We start from the raw sequence: 19,052 nt of genomic DNA, 5'->3' as shown, positions 1-19,052 counted from the left end.
CTAGGCGAAGATGGGGGCGGGGCGCGCCGGCCGGGCGAGGCCGAACCTAGCGGAAGCGCGGGGAGGGGTTGGCTGAGGGCTGGGCTCCTGCAGGGGCGGGGCGTGGCGGATGGGCCCGGTGGGCCGGCTGAGTGGGCGGGGCTCAGCCCTTGGCGGGGCGGGGCGAGGCGGGCGAGTGGGCGGGGCCGGATGAGCGGGCTGGGCGGGCCGTGCTCTCCTGTCCGCAAGTCTCCGTGTGGCCGTGAGCCGGTGAGCCCGGGCGTCCGAATACTCACCGGGGCGGCGCTCGAGCTGGGAGAGCCATTCCGGGCTCGCTTTGTGGCCGTTGTCCCCCCTGCCCGCCCCGAGCGCCTCCGGCCGGAGCGCAGAGGGAGGGGGCGCACTCCCCAGACCCCCGCCTCCCTCCTCCAGCCGGGGGGAAGAATGTGCCACCAGCTGTTCTCCGCTCGCGAGCGCGGCGCCCAGGAGTGAGGAACTTGGAGAAAGAGGAGACAAAGGCTGCAGTTGGGACGGATGAGTTAGAGACTTGGGTTTGGGCAAACAAAAGGTGCGAAAGACGAGAAGGGGAGAAGGAGATGGCAGCGGGGGAGCCCCGCGGGCTCGAGTTTCTGGGAGTCGCGCTGTGACACGCATGGTTTCCCCGGACCTTCTGCTGGGCTGACTTCCGCGAGCTGGGAGCCGGACTCGGGCGAGTTGGGGAGCGCACGGGAACAATGGACAACTTCTTCCCCGAGGTGAGTGCGCTCGCGGCCGGGAGGGCGGGCGCCGGCGTCCCGGGCCGGGCTGCTTTCCGTGAGCCGGTCGCGGGCTCCTTTCCTGCCCGGACCTGGCCTCCCAGGAGGGAGGGAGGTGCTCACCGCGCCGCGCGCACACACGCTACCGCGCGCACTTAGCCCGAGAGGGTGAAACTTTCAGGGAGTCGCCAGAAATCAAGCCCCGGGGAGTCTCCGGCTGAGTAATCCCTGGAGGGATTTATTTTGTCCCGCGCTCCCGCTGGGCCCCGGGATGCAGCGAAGGTGAGCGTCCTTTTGCGGGGGTGGCTGGCTCACCGGGTGTCCCCGCGGCGACCCGCGCGAGGTGAGCTGGCGGACGAGGGGCCCGGCGGGGAGATGTGCCTGCCCGGCTGCCTGGGTGCGGGAAGCCCAATAAAACGTTCATCGGGGACTTTGCCTTTCTCCAAGAAAGGTCTGGTCTGGAATTTCCTTTGCAAAACGTGCCGGCTTCCTGTGAGAGGGGTGCAAACACTTCCAGAGGAGACGCTCAATGAAGTGTGAGAAGGGGGAGGCGAGGGTTTAATCGTTCACTGTGTTCTCGGCCTGTCGGACCTTTGGAGTCTAGGTTCTGGTGCTCACCAAGAAGTGCTCTTTTAGGATTTGAGATCATTCCAGAGGGTGAGATCAAAAGATCACGTATTTGTGCCGACTGTCCTTGGCAGATTTGGAATTCGAATTTAAAGAAAATCGTTTAGAGCGAACATTGGTTATTTTTGAAAGATTAAACTGATGCTCCTTTTTGGGTCATTGAGGGCGGGACACCACGGTTACTTGAAACCCTTGACTTGAGAACCCTTTTCTCTGGGATCGAGAGTTACCGTGGTTTCTTGGTTCCCTTTCCTTTCTTGGTTGTGTTTATTTAACAAATTCTATTTAAGTTTGAGGTTTGAAGTGGCTCAAAGTAAACTTAGTTGGCTTAATGAGTCTGATGTGACTTTCATTGAAAGCCAGGGGATGTTTTGTAAATCCAGGACAGTTTTGGAACCTTCCAGCAAATTAGATTGGTGAAGGTTTGCCTCTATGTTGGTTAACTTGCTTTCTCAGACTTAATTGGATTTATTATTTCAAGTCATTGTACTTTCCGGATGCCCACTTAATATAAATAGCCTGATGACTATTTATAGTGGCCAGAGTGGTATATTCTTGTGTAATAGTAATATCCCCCTTTTTTTTTAAGTGGTATCTCACAGGTGATACCCACATTCATGGTGAGAGGTCGACTGGAAAAGAATTAATCATTCATTAATACATATTTCTCCTTTTTTTTTTTTTAAATGAGACCTATAATTGTGAGACTAGCATTTGCTAGTCCATAGACCTTCGTTTGCATGCCTGTAAGAAGGCACCAGAACTTTTTGCAGGAGTTGCAGGTTAACCAGTGATAAAAGACCAGTGGGCTAGTTTAATTGCTTTCATCTGTAAGAAAACCTGAGGCTCTGCCTGCGGGACTCTTAATTCTTAACTTTTTTTGGCGGGGGGAGGGAGGCCTTTATTTTGCTCTTGTGTTGTGAGTTCTTTAGGAAATTTGATGAGACATAGAATTTGTATTCGATTTGTTGGGGTCCCCGTCCCCACGAAGCCCGTCTGTGGACTGCAGGGGGCCAGTGACCTCCCGTTTGGAAGGACTCTGCCCCCTAGTGGAAGTGGGGAGAACTGCAGGATAACATGGGGCAGCTGCAACCTCCTGCCCTGGTATCCTCCCATTGGACTTTGAAGTACTGTTTCTCCTTACACTATGCCTTGGTTCAGTGTAAGGAGACCTAGTTGTTGGATTTTATATCCATGATTAATATAATGTTGAAGTTGGCCTTCAGAGATCTTCTTCTCCATCCCCTGCCTTTCCTAGGTGAAGAATCTTAATCCAAAGACGTTAAGTCACTTGCCCAAGGTTGAAGAGGTTGTTATAGAACTCACAGCCTTTTTGCTCTGTTGCTGGTGACTTTAGTATTGGGGGACATTTTTATTCAAAGTTATACTTTTACTCTTGTGATGTATTTCTATTACAATGTTAATTTCTAATCAGAAATTAATTTCTGATTAATTTAGTTCTAGTCAGTATTAATTTATAATCAGAGTTCCTCCCCTAACCATAATTACTTTGAATGGGAAGCCAGCAGGGCCAGAAAGGCTATACAGTGCTGTTAATTGAAGACATACTCCTAACATAGATCCTGTCTCTATGGATCTCTCTATGGAGTAAGTGTGGAAGTGATATATTTCCAAGGACGGCAAAATTGTAAGGCCTCTTGTATCTCTAAGTGGTGTCCTGTTCTTTGGTAACTTTTCCCATTGTGACTTAGGGATAATGACTTATTGCTTGTTGGACAGCAATTTGAAGCTAATGTTAACAATTGAAAAAAAATTGAATGAGATGTCGCATGTATTAGCTCTATGTGTGAACGGCCAAATAACAAGGAAACGAGAGCTCCTTGTGACTAGCAGCTGCTATTTAGAGCTAGACCAGAGTTTCTCAAACTGGGTACCATTGACACTCTGGGTCAGGCAGTTCTTTGGTGTGGGGGAACTGTCCTGTGTAGAGTGGAATGTTGAGCAGCCTGCCTGGTCTCTACCCACTGGATGCCACTAGCACCCCCAAGTTGTGACAACCAAAATGTCTGCAGACGGTGCCAAATGAGCCACAGAGAACAAAATCATTCCCAGCTGAGACCCACTGAGTGAGCCCCACGAAGCAGTTGCCTCGTGGAATTAATTCCCGTGCGTGTTTCAGGCACAGCTTTCTTGCCTACTTTACGTAGCATCAGGCGTCTGACTGCCGGTCACGTGGAAGCTTGTGAGGCTTGTGTCCGGCAGCTGATGGCTACTGACCTCAAAATGTACCCGGGGATTGGAGAAACTGAGCTCCCTACACTCCCCAACTGAGTTTCAGTTTCTTCACGGCCTTGGATCTTTATGACATCTCTCGAGTGAATTGTGTGCGCACTTCTCGGAAATTTGCTTTTTCAGCATTTAGAGGTAAGTTGTTAAGAAGTTACTTCAGGAAGAACCTAAGGTTAGGTATGTCTGTAACCAGAAGCAAGTTTTAAAACAAACTGAAAAGGCTCAAAGTGGCAAGACTGCTGGCAAACGTGTTGATGTTTTGAAGTGGCCGCTGTTTCCAAGTCCCCAGTGCCGGGTACAGACTAGAATACTGGAGGGGCCAGTCAGTGCCAGCTGGGCACGTAAACGAGCGGGACTTCTCCGTCTTGTTTTAGGAACAGGCATGGCATGATGGCTGTTCAAGCAAAAGATCTTTTGAGGCTTATTAACTGGACATATATGAACACTTTGATTTTTCAGAAGTGTGTAAAATATACACAAGTAAGATACTCATAAACAATACAAACATAGAGCAGGCATTAATGTTTTAAGCGCTGAATTGTTAGTGGAAAGCATTCCAGCTGTACCTGTTTCTTACAGCCTGGGTCACCCTGGGCTGGAACAAACGCACCTCTCCAGGTGTTAAGTGGAAACACCTTCCTCGTTTCCACTTAATTCGGGGTGGTGTCTTAATCTCTATTGTTACCTGGAGTTCAAATAGTTTTTTCAGCTGGAACGAGTTCTTGAGGCTATTTTTCTCCCCTTTTTATAGTGTTTTGTTTGTTTCACATCTTACTGATATTTTTTGTCTTGGTAAAAGAAATTAAGACTGTTGATTTTAGCAGCTCCTTCCTCCCCCTCCCCCTGCCCCCCAATCATCTCTCAAGGGCAAAAGGCAAGCACTGAGGACTTCCTTGTCCCACCACATCCTGCAGGCCACCCCTTTGACGACTATAAAATGGAATCATCAGAACATTCCCTGGTGTCCCCTTTTCCCACAGTGGAGTGACAGTGCCTTGCCCTTTCTGCACACCCCGCAAGGATTCCTGTTGTCACTTTTGGGCCCTGCCATGTTGGGTGCAGCAGAGGCACAGAAGCAGCTGGGAGCAGGGAGCCCTGGTCTCCTGGGCGCTCACCTCTCCCCAGATCAGGCCCAGAGCGGCGTGGGTAGGGCCAGCACTGTTTAACCAGAGCTGTGCAGGGAGAGTGCCGAGTGTTTGTTTTTCCAGCTCTGCTGGCTTTTAAGTGAGGTCACCTTTAAGGACACAAGCCTTGAATGCGCTCTTCTATGGAGTGATGGGAAATAGGGTACCTCCTTATAAATGGGTTTCAAAATTTTGCATTCAGAATAACTGCTACGTAATTCAGTAAGTCCCCTACATAACGAACGAGTTCCGTTCCCAGAGCACGTTCGTTAAGTCCAATTTTGTTTTTAAGTCCAACAGAGTGAGCCTAGGTACCCAACTAACACAGTTGGCTCCACAGGACTGTACTGTAATAGGTTTATAATACTTTTCACACAAATAATACATAAAAAACAAACACAAAAAATAAAGAAAACATGTTTAATCTTACAGTACAGTACCTTGAAATGCACAGTAGTACAGTACAGCAGCTGACATCCAGGGCTGGCATCGGGTGAACAGGCAAGAAGAGTTACTGACTGGAGGAGGGAGAGGAGGTGGGAGATGGTAGAGCTGAAGGATCGTCAGCAATAGGAGACGGAAGGCAAGCTGCAGTTTCACTCACGCCTGACATTGATGGAACACACATTCGCATCTTTGAAAGTTCGCAACTTGAAGGTTCGTGTGTAGGGGACTTATAGTCTCAGGTCATTGACTTGCAGGGCACGCTCAAGCAGGAGCAGCCAGTGAAGTCTACGGGAAGCTGGGCCACACTTCCCTGGGCCTGAATGCCCCTAGGCGGGTTGAGAGCCTCGTCCCTACGAGTAGAAGAGATGTGGCCTCTGGGAGGCTGTACCCTCCACACCTGTGGGCTCTCAGCCAGGTTATCTGACCTTCCTGGGCTTCCTTTCTCTGTCTGTAAGTGAGCATAACGGTGTTGACCTTGCATGGTTATTAGAATTCGAGATAAGATTTACAGAGCTCTTGGCACCTGGTAAGTGAGTAATAATTCAAGATTATAGTAACTTAGAAATTAAGAACGAGTGGCCTTTGATGGTGACTGAAATCCCAGTACTCTATGGTGCAGGGAAATCTTGGTCTTTGAGCTGTTCCCAGTATCATTTCTGGTGCTAGATTGCATTTTTTAATTTTCTCCCTTTTGACCAATACACTTCTGGCTGATTTTCCAGAACTCTGTCTAAAGCATGTCTAGATTGCTTATAAAGTCAAGCTCACGTTCTTAGTCTGGTTTCCAAGGCCTTCTGACCTTGCAACTCTCTTTATTCTTTTCCCGCACGTGAATTCTGTTCCAGAGGATCTATTACCAATCCTATTCCAAACCTTCGTCTGTGCCGTTCTCTCCGCTGATCGGATGTCCTGCCTGTCTAGCTCGTTTTGAAACCATCCCCAACAAGGCTAGTTCATGGTCACTCCTCTCTTTCCTATGAACTTGACTCTACTTCTTTCTGTCCTGGTTGTGTTAGGAATTTACCTTTTAGCTGGAGGGCTTTACTTATTATTTTTTTCCTTCTCAGATGAATAGACAGAGTCTTGAGAGGTTAAATAATCCGATTTATAAGTTTTATCACCTCGTTTGCACTCAAAGGTCCTTAAGGATGGGATTCTATCCTTGTGTAGCTGTTATTTTCCTCTCGAGTACAGATTTTTTTTATGGTGAGAGGGGAGATGCTTCTAACTTTTTCTCTTGATTATGAAGCATTTTACAGTTCTTTGAAGACAGTAAGAAATATGTTTGCTGTTTATTGAGTGCTTATTGTGTGCAAGGCATGTTTCTGAGCACTTTCCATTCAGTAATTACTTTATTTAACAACCCTCTGAGCGAGGTTCCATCGATGAGGCAAGTGAGGCAGAGAGAGGTTAAATAAGCGGCCCAAGGTCACACAGTTAGAAAGCGATGGCCAGGCTTTGAACCCACACAGGATGTCTCCAGAGGGTCTGTGCTCTTCACTGCCATGCTTGAATCTCCTGTTGGTGATCACTTGTCTTATGCTTGCATCACTGTTTCTTTGATAAAGTACTTAAGACCTTAGGCAGTTAGTGAATGATTTTTGAGTTGAAAACTGCATGGGGGTTTGGGAAAACAAGTGGCCCACGCCCCAGAAACACTGCAGACCCCTCAGGAAAATGTTCATCAGCTTTTGAACATGCCACCAATTTTTATTTGGTGTGCCTTTTACTTAGGAAAGACAATTCCCTTCTGTTTCCTCGTGAGGTGTGGTTTCTAAAGCTGCCGGCCCCAACCTCATGAGGATGGTAGGGAGATTTAGATAATAAGGCACTTAGAAAACTAGATTTTTGAGAAGTAGTTATTTTATTAAAAGAAAGGATGGGGCTCATTTGTCTCCCTATTCTAAGTCTCAATTATCAGAGTATTCCTCTTGGAGGTTTTCTGATGGAATCTTCTCTTTCGATTAAAGATTCTGGCCGCCTTCCCAGAGTTTCTCTATATCCGTTGTTTTACTTGTTAGCTTATTAATGCTTGTGGGTGGAGTGATCTTTGACAGGAGAGCGGAACATTTCTCATGGAGCAGTCCTTGAATAAAACATTTTGATACCTCACTAAAAGCTGTTTGGAAAATGTGTCCGCCAGGCTTAATATATGAAACTTGAGTCCCCAGTTTAAATCTAGCCCCTCGTGTCACATGACATCACATCATCTGACTCTGCCAGTTACAGGAAAAAGTGTTAGAGTTCTTGTGGCAAAGCCGTGCCACATCTGTTGAAACACAGCCAGAGCAGGGGAGGACCAGATGGCAGTTAGGCATTTCATAGTTCTGTCTTCTCCCCGGCTTCAGTATCTACTCTTCAGGATGAAAATTGCCTCTGTAGAAAGGCATTTAAAATTGTGGTAATTAAAAAAAAAAAAAAGAGAGAGAGATTTATATTAGAAAAGGTAGGCAATGTTGAATTTTTGTATTTTGTGGTAGGGATGTTTATCTTTATTACCTGTCAGTGATTAAAGGGCAAGGTAAAATGAGATTTGGACGTTGGAATAGAAAGTAGCTTTTTCACTTGGCCTCTTACCTAATACTGGGTCCCAAAAGAACCCCATAATTCTTTTAAGTGTCATTTTTGGGGGTCAGTTAATAACATGTAAGCAGTATCCATTGACAGTGATGTACATTGTGGAGAGAAGTGGACTTACCTCTTTGTAGAGTCTGTGTTCATGCTATCTACTTTGTGTGTTAAAAGTCTATTTAAAAGTTTTTCTGGTAGACTTCATGCTCATGTGTGAGGCTACCATTGATTTTTGGGTTTTATCAGCTTCATAGATACTTAAATTGGGTTGCTAGGAATATATGTAGAATTAAGAGTGTTCTTGCTTAAAAACAAAAGCTTTGATAAACATAGATTTACAATACTACTTTTCCATGTCATTCTTAAACTTTTTTCTTTCCTTAATCCTGCAAGGAGTATGTGCTAAGTTTAGAAAATTTAGAAAATGCCATAAGCAAAGGACAAAAACCTTCTCAGTCCTACTCTTAATGTTTTGTGGTATATGCTTTCTTTGCCTCTGTATCTGTTTCTGTGAAAGGGCACCTGTAATGTTTTTCACTTAAGGGTTGCTTGAGAGGGCTTCCCTGGTGGCGCAGGGGTTAAGAATCCGCCTGCCAATGCAGGGGACACGGGTTCGAGCCCTGGTCCGGGAAGATCCCACATGCCGTGGAGCAACTAAGCCCGTGCGCCACAACTACTGAGCCTGCGCTCTAGAGCCCGCGAGCCACAACTACTGAGCCCGTGAGCCACAACTACTGAGCCCGCGTGCCTAGAGCCCGTGTTCCTCAACAAGAGAGGCCACCGCAAGGAGAAGCCTGCATGCCGCAACTAGAGAAAGCCCGCGCACAGCAACGAGGACCCGACGCAACCAAAAATAAAATAAATAAATTTAAAAGAGTTGCTTGAGAAAAGCTTTAAATGGCAAGGATCTTGCATGTATACAGACAGCCCCTGTGATTTTCAGGGCCAGGGACAAGAGTACAAATGCAAGCCCTATATCACATCTGTAAAATATTTAAGTTATAAATCAAGCTTCCAAACTGGTAAATAAGTGTCTTCTATTCTCCTACCTTGATAAATATACCTTCATTAGGACACAATCGAAAAATGTCTAAAGCTATGGGTTTTATTGCCCAAAGTCAGACTATGAAAGATGAAGAAAGATAATTATAGTTGCACATGTGTGGGTGTCCTATTGATGGACCAGTGATGTCTGCGTGAGTAATAGACATATACTCCATAGTAAATTTTCAATAGGTCTACTTTTCTTGCCCATATTTCAGCAGAATCACTAATTATATGGTTACAGTCAAGATTTTCACAATAATTTGTGTTACTGACAGTAATGCTAAAGTAAAAAACCTTTCTTGAGTCATTGTGGTTCTTTAATTAATTTCGGTTTGGGGACGCTTTGCTAAGGCAGCCAGTAGTTATTGACATTGTCAACAAAATTCATACAGCAATATTTAGGTTAAAAAAAGGAATAAAATTACGTGTGATAGGTTATTGATACTGCAGGAAGCACAAAATATTTTAATTTTATTGTATAAGTCATATCATTAATATTGTGACTTTCCACTGTTTCTTAAAATATTCCTCAAACTTTTCAATCCTGTGTATATTATAAAGAAAACTGAAAACAGAAGTTAATTCATTAAAAATCTGTTTTCAGATGAGACTAAACCTTAATGCATCTCAGCCAGAAAATAGTCTACATATAAAAATGTGTGAATCTTTTTCTTCCTAGTCATGGAAATGTTTTTATCGCCTTATATTTTCTTAAAATACCAATTTTGTTGCCTGTTTCACATGTAGTTCCTGTTTGAAGAAATTTTTCTCTAAAATTTTTAAAAACACATTTTTTTAAAGTGAAGTGGCCAAGTTAGGTTTTTTGGGGGGTTTTGGAAACTTTTGCTAATATTAATAGTAAACAATAGTTTATATCAAATAGCTGCTGCTACTGCAAGTTCAAAATTAATATAATATCATTTTCCACCAAAGACCGTGATTTACTCTTTATTTGAGGAACTTCTGTTTGTTTACCTTCTTTTTTCTTTGTGATGCACAGTGCACTCTGAAACCTATAGCCCAAGACAGAGGTCCGAGGTGTCTGGTCTGAGTGGCCCTGCGTTCTTCCTGGACATGTGTCCCTATTTATGTGTCCATTCTAGGTGTATCTAGGTGTTTGCTATTATAGAAAACAGGACACATACATTCTCGTACCCAGGTCATTGCACGCTTGTCTGATTATTTCTCGAGGATAAAATTTTCCAGGAGTGGGGATGTTTGTTCAAAGGGTTCGCACATTTTTACTTAGACTATTTGGCAGCAAAAGTTTTCTGAGAGGTGTCGGTGCAGCTTACAGCAGGCACAGCTGAGACACCCTGTCATGATGTATTTATGATAGCAGGGATTTTGTAGCTTCTTCTTAGACTCTTAATGACATGCATTGTTTCACAGAGGAAACACATAATACTAGATTTCTGTGTCCACTTGTTAGGTTCTTCTCTGAACCAGAGTGGAGGAGGGAGGCATTCTTCTCAGTCAATTACAAGTGGGGTGTTGATTCGCATCTGACCCCCAGAAATCCCAGTGCCCGTACCTGATGTTCATTTAAGGCCAAAGCCTACACAGGGGACCTTGCTGTATACCGCCTGGGGAGCCATTGGCCATTTGTTTGGGGAATCGTTTGTATGGATTTTTCTTTTAATTCTTATTCCTTTGCATTGTAAGTATCCTTGTGAGTTAACCCTGAGCTACAGCAGTTACGTGGTGGTGGTGGTTCTAGCTATAGGGATTTAGGTAACATACAACACTGTTGACGGGTGTGTGTGTGTGTGTCTGTGCCTGTGTGTGACTGTAAGACTTATTATTTTTATTAATTACCCCCAGGAGATCTTTCCATGGACTTTGAAATAGAAGTGTTGAGTTCTGGGTGAAAATAACACTCCACCTTTTACAATGTATACCACTGTCATTTAGTACAGGTTTGCTTCTGTTTATCTCTGCCCACATTTTGTTCTTTCAATGATGAGCGCTAAGGGCCAAGGGGTATGTACAGCCCTCCCGTAGCTTTCAGCCTCAGATTTTCAGAGGTGGGCAAGGGTGCCCTCTTTCGAGGCCTTCTCAACCTCAGCACCCTTGACATTTCGGCCGGATCAGTCATTGTAACGCAGGGCTGTCCTGTGCTTTGCAGGGTGTAGAGCGGCATCCCGGCCTCTGATCACGAGATGCCGTAGCACTCGCCTCCCTGAGTTGTGACAACGAAAAACATCTCCAGACGTTGCAGATATGCCCTGGGGAGGAAGGGGGGAGTAAAATCGCTCCAGTGGAGAATCATGGTGCCATGGCCACACTTTTGTAGCCACAGCTTAAATTTGGATCACTCCCGAACTTTCTTCACCCTTCCTCATTTATGTCGATTCCTAATTGCTTTTCATCTCTTTGGGTGATGGGGAGCACACATTTATCAGTGTTGAAATTTTATTCTCTTTAGGATCCAAACTCTCCCCGGGAGACTTGGACACTTAGAATCGGTTTTATCATCTAAGTTGTGTTGTTCCGTCTGGTGGGAATATTCACGCCCAGCTGTACCCTCTGCCCTAAAGCTTTTGTTGGTCTCCCTCCTAGTGTTTTACCTCATATTCCCAAAGTTCTCTCCTTAGAGCATTAGGGAAATATTTATTATACCGAGTAATCAAACTAGCTGTTGTTCTCCACTAGGAAAAAAGGAGGTCATATTTTCTCAAAGTTTTGAGAACATGTTGAGGTAAGTTGTAATTATTGCCCTCTCCCTATATATTTTGTACAGTTTTATTCTGACATGTTTTGCTTTTTTTTAAAAAAAAAAAAAAGAAATACAGGCTCAGATGTTGCCAAAATAGCAGAGAGGTCCTGTGGACCTGTCACCCAGCTTCCCTGGGGGTGATATCTTATATAACAATAGATAACAATGGTACAGTATCAAAACCAGGAAATTTTCATTGGTCCAGTTTACAGACCTCGTTCGGATTTTTGCATCCACTCATCTGTATGTGTGCACGTGTAGTCCTAGGCAGTGTTACCACACCTATAGATTCGTGCAACCACTAGCACACCCAGAATACAGAACTCTCCCATGCTTCGTGCTGCCCCACGAGAAACAGTCCCACCCTCCCCCCAGTCCCTAGTAAGCACTGATCTGTTCTTCTCTATAATTTTGTCATTTGAGACTGTTACATAAATGGAATCAGTGTGTAAATCCTCTGAGATTGGCATTTTTCACTCGGTGCCCTTGAGACCCACCCGTGCTGTGTGCATCAGTAGTTGCTTTTTATTGCTGCGTAGTATTCCAGTGTACTGGTACTCTTTTAATACCTGTGCTAACATCCATTATCATTCTGAGGCTAGCAGTTATTTGCATTAATATGCTACTCTGTCCCATGGCTGCTGAGAGCTCAGATTCTCATGGCCCTCCTTGTGTACTTCTTGCAGTATATTTCAGTGCTGCTGTCACAGAATGTTTTGACTGCGGACTCTTGTCTCAAGCAATTTGAGGTCGATTCAGTCGAACCCGGTGCATTTGAACCCTTGCTCACCATCCTACCTACCAGCAGATTCCTACTCGTGGTCTCTTTCCCCGAGACAGGAGCTGTGTGAAATCAGTGACTTTTGATGGCTAGGCTGTCGAGGTCAGAAACATGTGACAGCCCCACCTGGACCAGCCAGGCGGCCAGTGTTGGAGTTCGCTCAAGCCCAGACTTCTTGGGATGCGGAACAAGAATGCTACAAGATATTCCGGTCATCCACCAGTATCTTGGCAGGCCGGGATGGAAGGAGGGGTTTCTTTGATGTAAGCCAAGACTTCCACGGCCAGGGAAAGTGTCCTGACTTGTCGGGTATGTGGTCGTGGCCACAGTGAGGGATCGTCTGGGTGGAAGGTGGAACAGACAAGGCCCAGCCTCCACCCAAAGGCTGGTCACCCTGCAGGCTGGGGGCCACAGAGCACAGAGCAGGGACGCACCCTCACTCTGGTCCTGGGTCTGGCCAGTTTGGGAGGAATGCCCAGTGCAGATGAGCCCAGGAGAGAGGGGAGTATTTCCCAGTTATTCTTACTGGACTCCTTCTTACAGCCTACTTCTTACTGCTTCTGGTCCCATGCTTAGAAAAAAGAGTTTATCGGGCACAGGGGAGCAACACGTAGAGAGGTAAATCCCGTGGAAAGGAACTCTCCTTACCGTTTTTAATCCCCCTGGTGAGGGGCCACGTGACAGCTCCCCCAGTCCAAGGACACGCAGCCTGAACTCGCCTGACGCCTACTGCCAGCTTCTGAGCCAGCCCTCCTCCCACCTCTGCTGTCTCCATCCAGGATCCCTGACCTCGCTACCCTCTTCCTTTTGTAATTAACATTTGAGCCGAGAATGAGCACGAGGTCCTAGGGAGACGCCCTGTGCTCTGCTCTTCGCCACCTAGGTTGTCTAGCACAGGGTTTCTCCACATGTGAATTTTCTGCCATTGTAACTCCTGTTTTATATGAATAATGCCCACCTGCTCTTGTTTTTCCTGCCAAGTATGTGTCTAGGGTATGACCAGTGAGTGTTTCAACAGCAAGTAGGTAAGCTGTTACTTCTCAAGTGTAAAAGAGAGATTTTGTTTGTTTGTTTAAACTGGTTTATATATGAGATTAATATATCATATATGTATATGTGTACATATGCGTATGTGCGAATATCTGTAATATAGATACACGTGTACATATGTTACATATACATATATAAAACACACATGTTCAGTTTAGCATCCTGGTTGCTGACTGAGGCAGGCAGAACTGTTGGTGTGCGGGCTGAAGTATCTTATACCGAGGTCCTGTTGCCTAAGGGATTTTGTCCACATCTAGTAGATGTATTGTTTGCTGTCCAGAAGCAGAATCTTTACGAGGCAGTGTTTATGAACTGCTTACAGTTTTCTAAGAAGATGAAAGTTACAAGCAGCCTCCCCACTGTTTTAACACCCTACTTGCCTTATTAGAATGGGGTCATCAGAATACCGCCTTGTTAATCCTGAGTTTCCATAAATTTTTCATTCCTTTGGGGATTCTCACAAAAGGAGATGCCAAGTTCAACTTCAAGGATATGAAGTCAGGTGCACACTGTAAATTCTGGCATTAATTTTCAGACCTTGAGAACCACTGAAATTCTTGGATGTGTCTCTGGGAATGTAGCTTTTTCAGCTGTAACAATTTCCTTCTTGCCTTTGGGTAGGTCTGGTGGGCTAGCTTACTGTATTTTGGGTTCGAAAACCACGTTCACTTAAGGTTCTCTTTGAAAAGGCCAGTGCGCCTTTTCTATAAATATTTTAAAGATGGGATCACCTGTTTTTCAAAGTATATATCAGAAGAAAAAACATCTGATAAAATGAGCTCTTGGCTGTGAAGTTAAGAGGATTGGCTTTTGCCGTACAATATTTTGGATGGCAAGTCAGGGACTCTTTGCATACATTGTGAAGGGTAAATTGTGCATCTGTATTTTCACCATAGTTATTATTTTTCGGTATTTTACCATAAAAATTAAAACATGAGTCATCAGTTTTAAGAGTAAAACAGGTAGCAAAAAGTGGTCTAGCTTGGCTGCCTTAGGCCTTGCCCTTTGGTGGACTGTATGCAGTGTTGAGAAAATGTGCTTCTGAAATTAAAATCTCTTTCAAGGAGTTCAGATGGCTCTTCACCGGGAATGTAACTTTATATTTATTCACTATTATCTTTGAGCTATCAGGTAAATTCCTTTTCCCTGAGGCACAGAGAACTAGGTTCCTTTACCCAGGGTTTATCACCAAAGATGGGGTCAGAAATATGACTTAGGTTGTGTCCTTTTGAGTCTCTTAAAATCCCCGTGGGCTCTTAAACCTCCACCAGATCCCTAAATGGGGATCTTTAGAGTTGGCATGTGCATGTGAAACAAGGAAACAGGATCTGTCAGAAGAATAAAAGGTCCCTTGAGGGTGTTCTTTTGCATTATTATAAAATGTTTGATGAAGCTGAATAGCTGTTCCCTCAAGGTAAGTAAGTTTTTGGAAGCTAATTTTAAAAAATGGTATATCCTGGCTTTTTCACACCCAGCTTAGGACAAAATTACCTTTTAAAGAGAAAAAAATGTATATTCTAGCAGTGTACTCTAACTCAAGTCAGTGGTTTATTTGTCCAAGGAGGAAATACGATGTAGATTTAGGATTTAATATATTGCAGGATTTTGGTAATAATTTGAATACATGGAATCTGGCTTAGCCATTGTGCTCTTTTCAGCCTCCACGCTATCTGCATTTTCTTTTGTCCGGTTGTTTAACTTGCAAAAGTGTATTGATCACTCATGTACCATGGGCTGGGGCTGTGCTAAGTTCTTGACATGGATTAATTCATTTAATCTGCCCTGTAGCCTTATACATTGGTACCATTCGCATCTCCATTTTACATATGAAAATAGAGAGTCTTAGAGAAGTGATTTGTTTAAGTTCACACAGCTGGGAAGTGGTGGAACCAGGGTTTGGACCCAAAGATATTCAGCTGTATGGAACTAGAAATACAGCTGAACAGTGGTTTGTAGAGAAGGAGGTAAAGACAGAATCTGTGTGGAGAGCTTTGGGAATGTGTATTTGCTTCTCCACAGAGAGCAGACCAAAGTCACGAGATACAAGCCCCAGAAGAATTACCTAATTTGCCAGCGACTGCAACAGGGGGTAGACATTTTCCTATAATCAAACAAACCAAAGACATAGTCCTTCCGATTGCTTTTGTGATGGCAGCAACTGAACATTCATCCTGAGTGACAGGCATAGTAGGAGTTGTGTTTGGAGAGAAGATTTCAAAGAATAGCTTCAATGAAATATTTGTAGGTTTCTGGAGAGCATCTCTATGGAAGGCGAAGGTCACACTGAATTTCCTAAGTCATTTTTCTTGGCTTTTGTCTGTTTCTGATAAACTCCAGATTCCCATGAAGCAGTGTTGGGAGAAGGCGTGTTTGCTATGGAATCTGTGTGCAGTTTGTGAATCTTGCTTGTCATCTGCGGAGCTGATGGCTCTGTCTGCCCTGTAGATGTTAAGTGGCACTCAGCTGACTGGTCATGGTTTAGGACTGTTCACATCTTCCTCAGCAGAAATAGATGAAAATGCTATTTCATTCAAGTTTAAGGAGGCGTTTTTTTGTTTTTTTGTTTTTTTGGTAATAAAGAGTGTCTTCTTTTAGAGCAGTTTTAGATTCACAGCAAGTGATAAAACTTTAGAAAACCATTTTGGACATTGACCTTTCAACGGATGTGAGATTTTTAAAAGATAATGGTTTACATCGAAATCAACTTTTCAAAGCTGTAATTCAGTTCAGGTGGTGATATGGTAGCTGCTAATGTTTTTCATTCCTAAGAAGATACAGATTTTGTAGTTTAAAAAAGAAAGTGCTAGCCTGGTTGAATCAGCAGATACGTTCTTGGTCATAAAGTGTTCACTTTGGATGTTGCCAAGGGCTGGGTGCGTCATTAGGGATGGAATTAGAAGTCTGTTTCATATAGAATAGTGATTCTCAACAGGGAGCGACTTTGGCTCCCCGAGGACATTTAGCAATGTTTGGAGACATTTTTGGTTGTTACCACTGATGGGGGGAGGGGGCTACTGGCACCTAGTGGATAGAAACCAGGGATGCAGCTAAACATCCTAGAAAGCACAGGACAGTCCCACACAACCCAAGTTGATTCAGTCCAAACGTCAACAGTGCCAAGGCTGGGAAATCCTGAGTTAGAAGATTGACTTGATTCTATAACCCTTTTTTATTTTATTTTAATTTTCTGTGTTTTCTAAGTAAAATTTTTCCTGTCAAAGCAGCTCTATAGTATAATTTTTAGGGATATGTGTTTGTGTTTGTGTATGATGCATTCATCTGATTGTTATTTAATTTTAATATCTGAATTCTATTTATTATAGCTTAGCAATATATCTAGATCGATTGTTATATCTTAGTTATATTTATTCCAAAATTTTCTGTGGCATTAGTGAAAAATAATTAAAACATTTATACATATATATAAATCTATGTATTTACGTAGTGGGGTATTAAGTAATTTGTCTAGGCCTTCTTAACTATGAGCATCCACTTATCCTAAAAAGCAAAGGAACAGGCTGTAGGACAAGTTTGGTCACAGAATATCAGGAAACGGATGTGTATATTTCTGAGATGGAAGAAAGCTAGCAGGGGCCAGCACTCAAGATCTGCCCTCTTGCTCTCTGGACCTCTCCTGTCATTTGTCAATTTCCAAGCACTTGGGGTAGCAACCCTGATAATGAAAGAGCCAGCTTCTTTGAACAGGATAAGTGAACCTTTACCAACAAATCCCACACCTTCTCTTTACTTTTCTGCTTCTCCCAATTTTGATGAGTGTGATTTTTTTTTTTCTTTCTGCTTAATTTTCACCCAGTATGTTGTTCTGTTGCAAGCCATAGTAATGAATCACTGAAAGCTTGGTAAAGGCAGTTGAATCAGCAGGCAGAACTTTTATTTGCTGAAAATCAATGGAAGAATACTTACTGTTTCTCACCAAACCTTTACTGTTCTCACCAAACCTTCAGGCAGGAGGGAAAGTAGGTTGGGTTCATCTTACAATTCTTGGATTTAATTTGTGGTTTAGGAGTGAGTTTTTTGTAAATTTTTGGCTTAACGAGGTGTAAATGACATATAAAATTGTAAGATATTTAAAGTGTACATCGTACTAGGAGTGAGTTCCTTCCATGATTCTCCTCTCCTTTTTCTCCCCTCTAGCAGGTGGACCAAAAAAGGAAATACTTATTTTCTATTACTTCGTTGCTTTTTAACCTGTAAATGAGACATCCTTCTAGAAGAACTTTAGTGTCATGCATGCTTTGTTTGTTGATTGGGCATCATTTAAATAAAAGGACTCCTCAGGGCTCTAAATGGGATGTTTAATTTGTTAGAACAAGAGTCCATACCACTATCTGCTAACATAACATCAATTTACTAAGTGGATAATTTGTTGCACATTAACTGACCCTGATGTGGAATTAAGCACTTTGGACGTGGTTCATGATGGAAATCTGGGCTTGATACTGGTAATGAGGTTTCAGCGATGACAGCATCACCAAGGCTTGGACTCACCACTCTGGACCAAGCCGTGCATGGTAAGGGACATGTACCAAGGACTTATTCACCAGCTCGGTTAGTTCAGATTAATGATAAACTCAAGGATGGTGAGTGATTTCTTTGCTTCAGAGATCGCTGCTCATTAAAGACCGATGTTGATGGAATTCAGCGTGATTCAGTTGTGCCAGCGAGCCTGTGACTGACCTGGGATTCTTGTGAGACCAAGGCTGTGCTAAAGCTGGCATCTGGCTGTGGGTGGGATTCCCACCCGTCCTTACTGAGACCATGACTCGATGGAGAGGGCATCAGAGGACACCAAGGAAATACAGCTGATCAATTGATGCACCTTGAAAGGCCCCTCAGATTTATCTAGAAGCTATAAACCTCTAAAACTGACAATAAGAATAGAAGACATTTATGAGACACTTATTTGGTGCCATGTGCTATGCTGAGCCTCTTATATCCATCACCTCATTGAACGCTGTGCAGGTTAGGAACTATTGTTAATTCCATGCAGAGTTGAACGACCTGTGGCTTAGAGAGGTTAAGTAACTAGTCAAGTCACACAGCTAGTAGATGGGATTCCAGGTCTCTTGTCTGACTCCAGAGCCTGTGTATCCGTTTCTTCTCTTCCAAGTTGATGTCTTGTGAGCTTATTACAGCTCTCTCAGCCAGGTGGATATTGCCAGTCTGGAAGACTGACTGTGGATTTTATCAAGTGTTTGGACTTTTCCCAGGGCAGTAGGATCCCATGCTTGGCAGCTACTTTATTTCAAGGTTATTGTCATGGCTTGTGTACCTAGTTGAGGGTGTGTTTTGTCTAGGACTCCCTCAAATACAGGACAAGGCTGGGGCTCAGAACTCAATATTTGCAAATTGGCAAAATGAAAACAGTGGACTCGGCCGAAATAACGAGCCTACAGAATTAACAGTGACATAGAGGGCTTGTTGGGATATCACTGGTCCCAATGAGGAGATGGTCATGGACATTTTGATTTGCCCTTTTGCCAGCCACCCTCTGACAGCATAGCTTTACTGATGATGGATATTTAGGTTATCTCAAGAATGGGCCCTGCATGCTCCCTAGAGGATTGCAGCAGAAGCTCATGAAGGACCTTGGAAAGGTGGTCATGGGTCAGAATCACTTGGAGAGGCTGTGTGGCCAGCAGGTGGGATCAGTGGTGAGCCGTCTTGGCCCAGCTGCTCTC

The 19,052-nt window shown here is 44.0% G+C and overlaps 1 protein-coding gene across 1 annotated transcript in view; it reads left to right on the top strand.

Moving 5' to 3' along the window:
• The first annotated feature begins 217 nt into the window (after positions 1-217).
• Positions 218-19,052, top strand: part of MYO10 (myosin X) — a 214,324-nt gene continuing 195,489 nt past the window's right edge. The window contains exon 1 of the mRNA XM_059916137.1: positions 218-734. Within this exon, the coding sequence (XP_059772120.1) occupies positions 714-734 (21 nt within the window). The 5' untranslated portion in view covers positions 218-713. The remainder of the gene's footprint in view (positions 735-19,052) is intronic.

The sequence above is a fragment of the Balaenoptera ricei genome, chromosome 3, assembly GCF_028023285.1.
Source record: "Balaenoptera ricei isolate mBalRic1 chromosome 3, mBalRic1.hap2, whole genome shotgun sequence".
Taxonomy (NCBI): Eukaryota; Metazoa; Chordata; class Mammalia; order Artiodactyla; family Balaenopteridae; genus Balaenoptera; species Balaenoptera ricei.
Note: the sequence above shows the minus strand (reverse complement) of the source record. Positions and strands in the feature narration are given on the sequence as shown.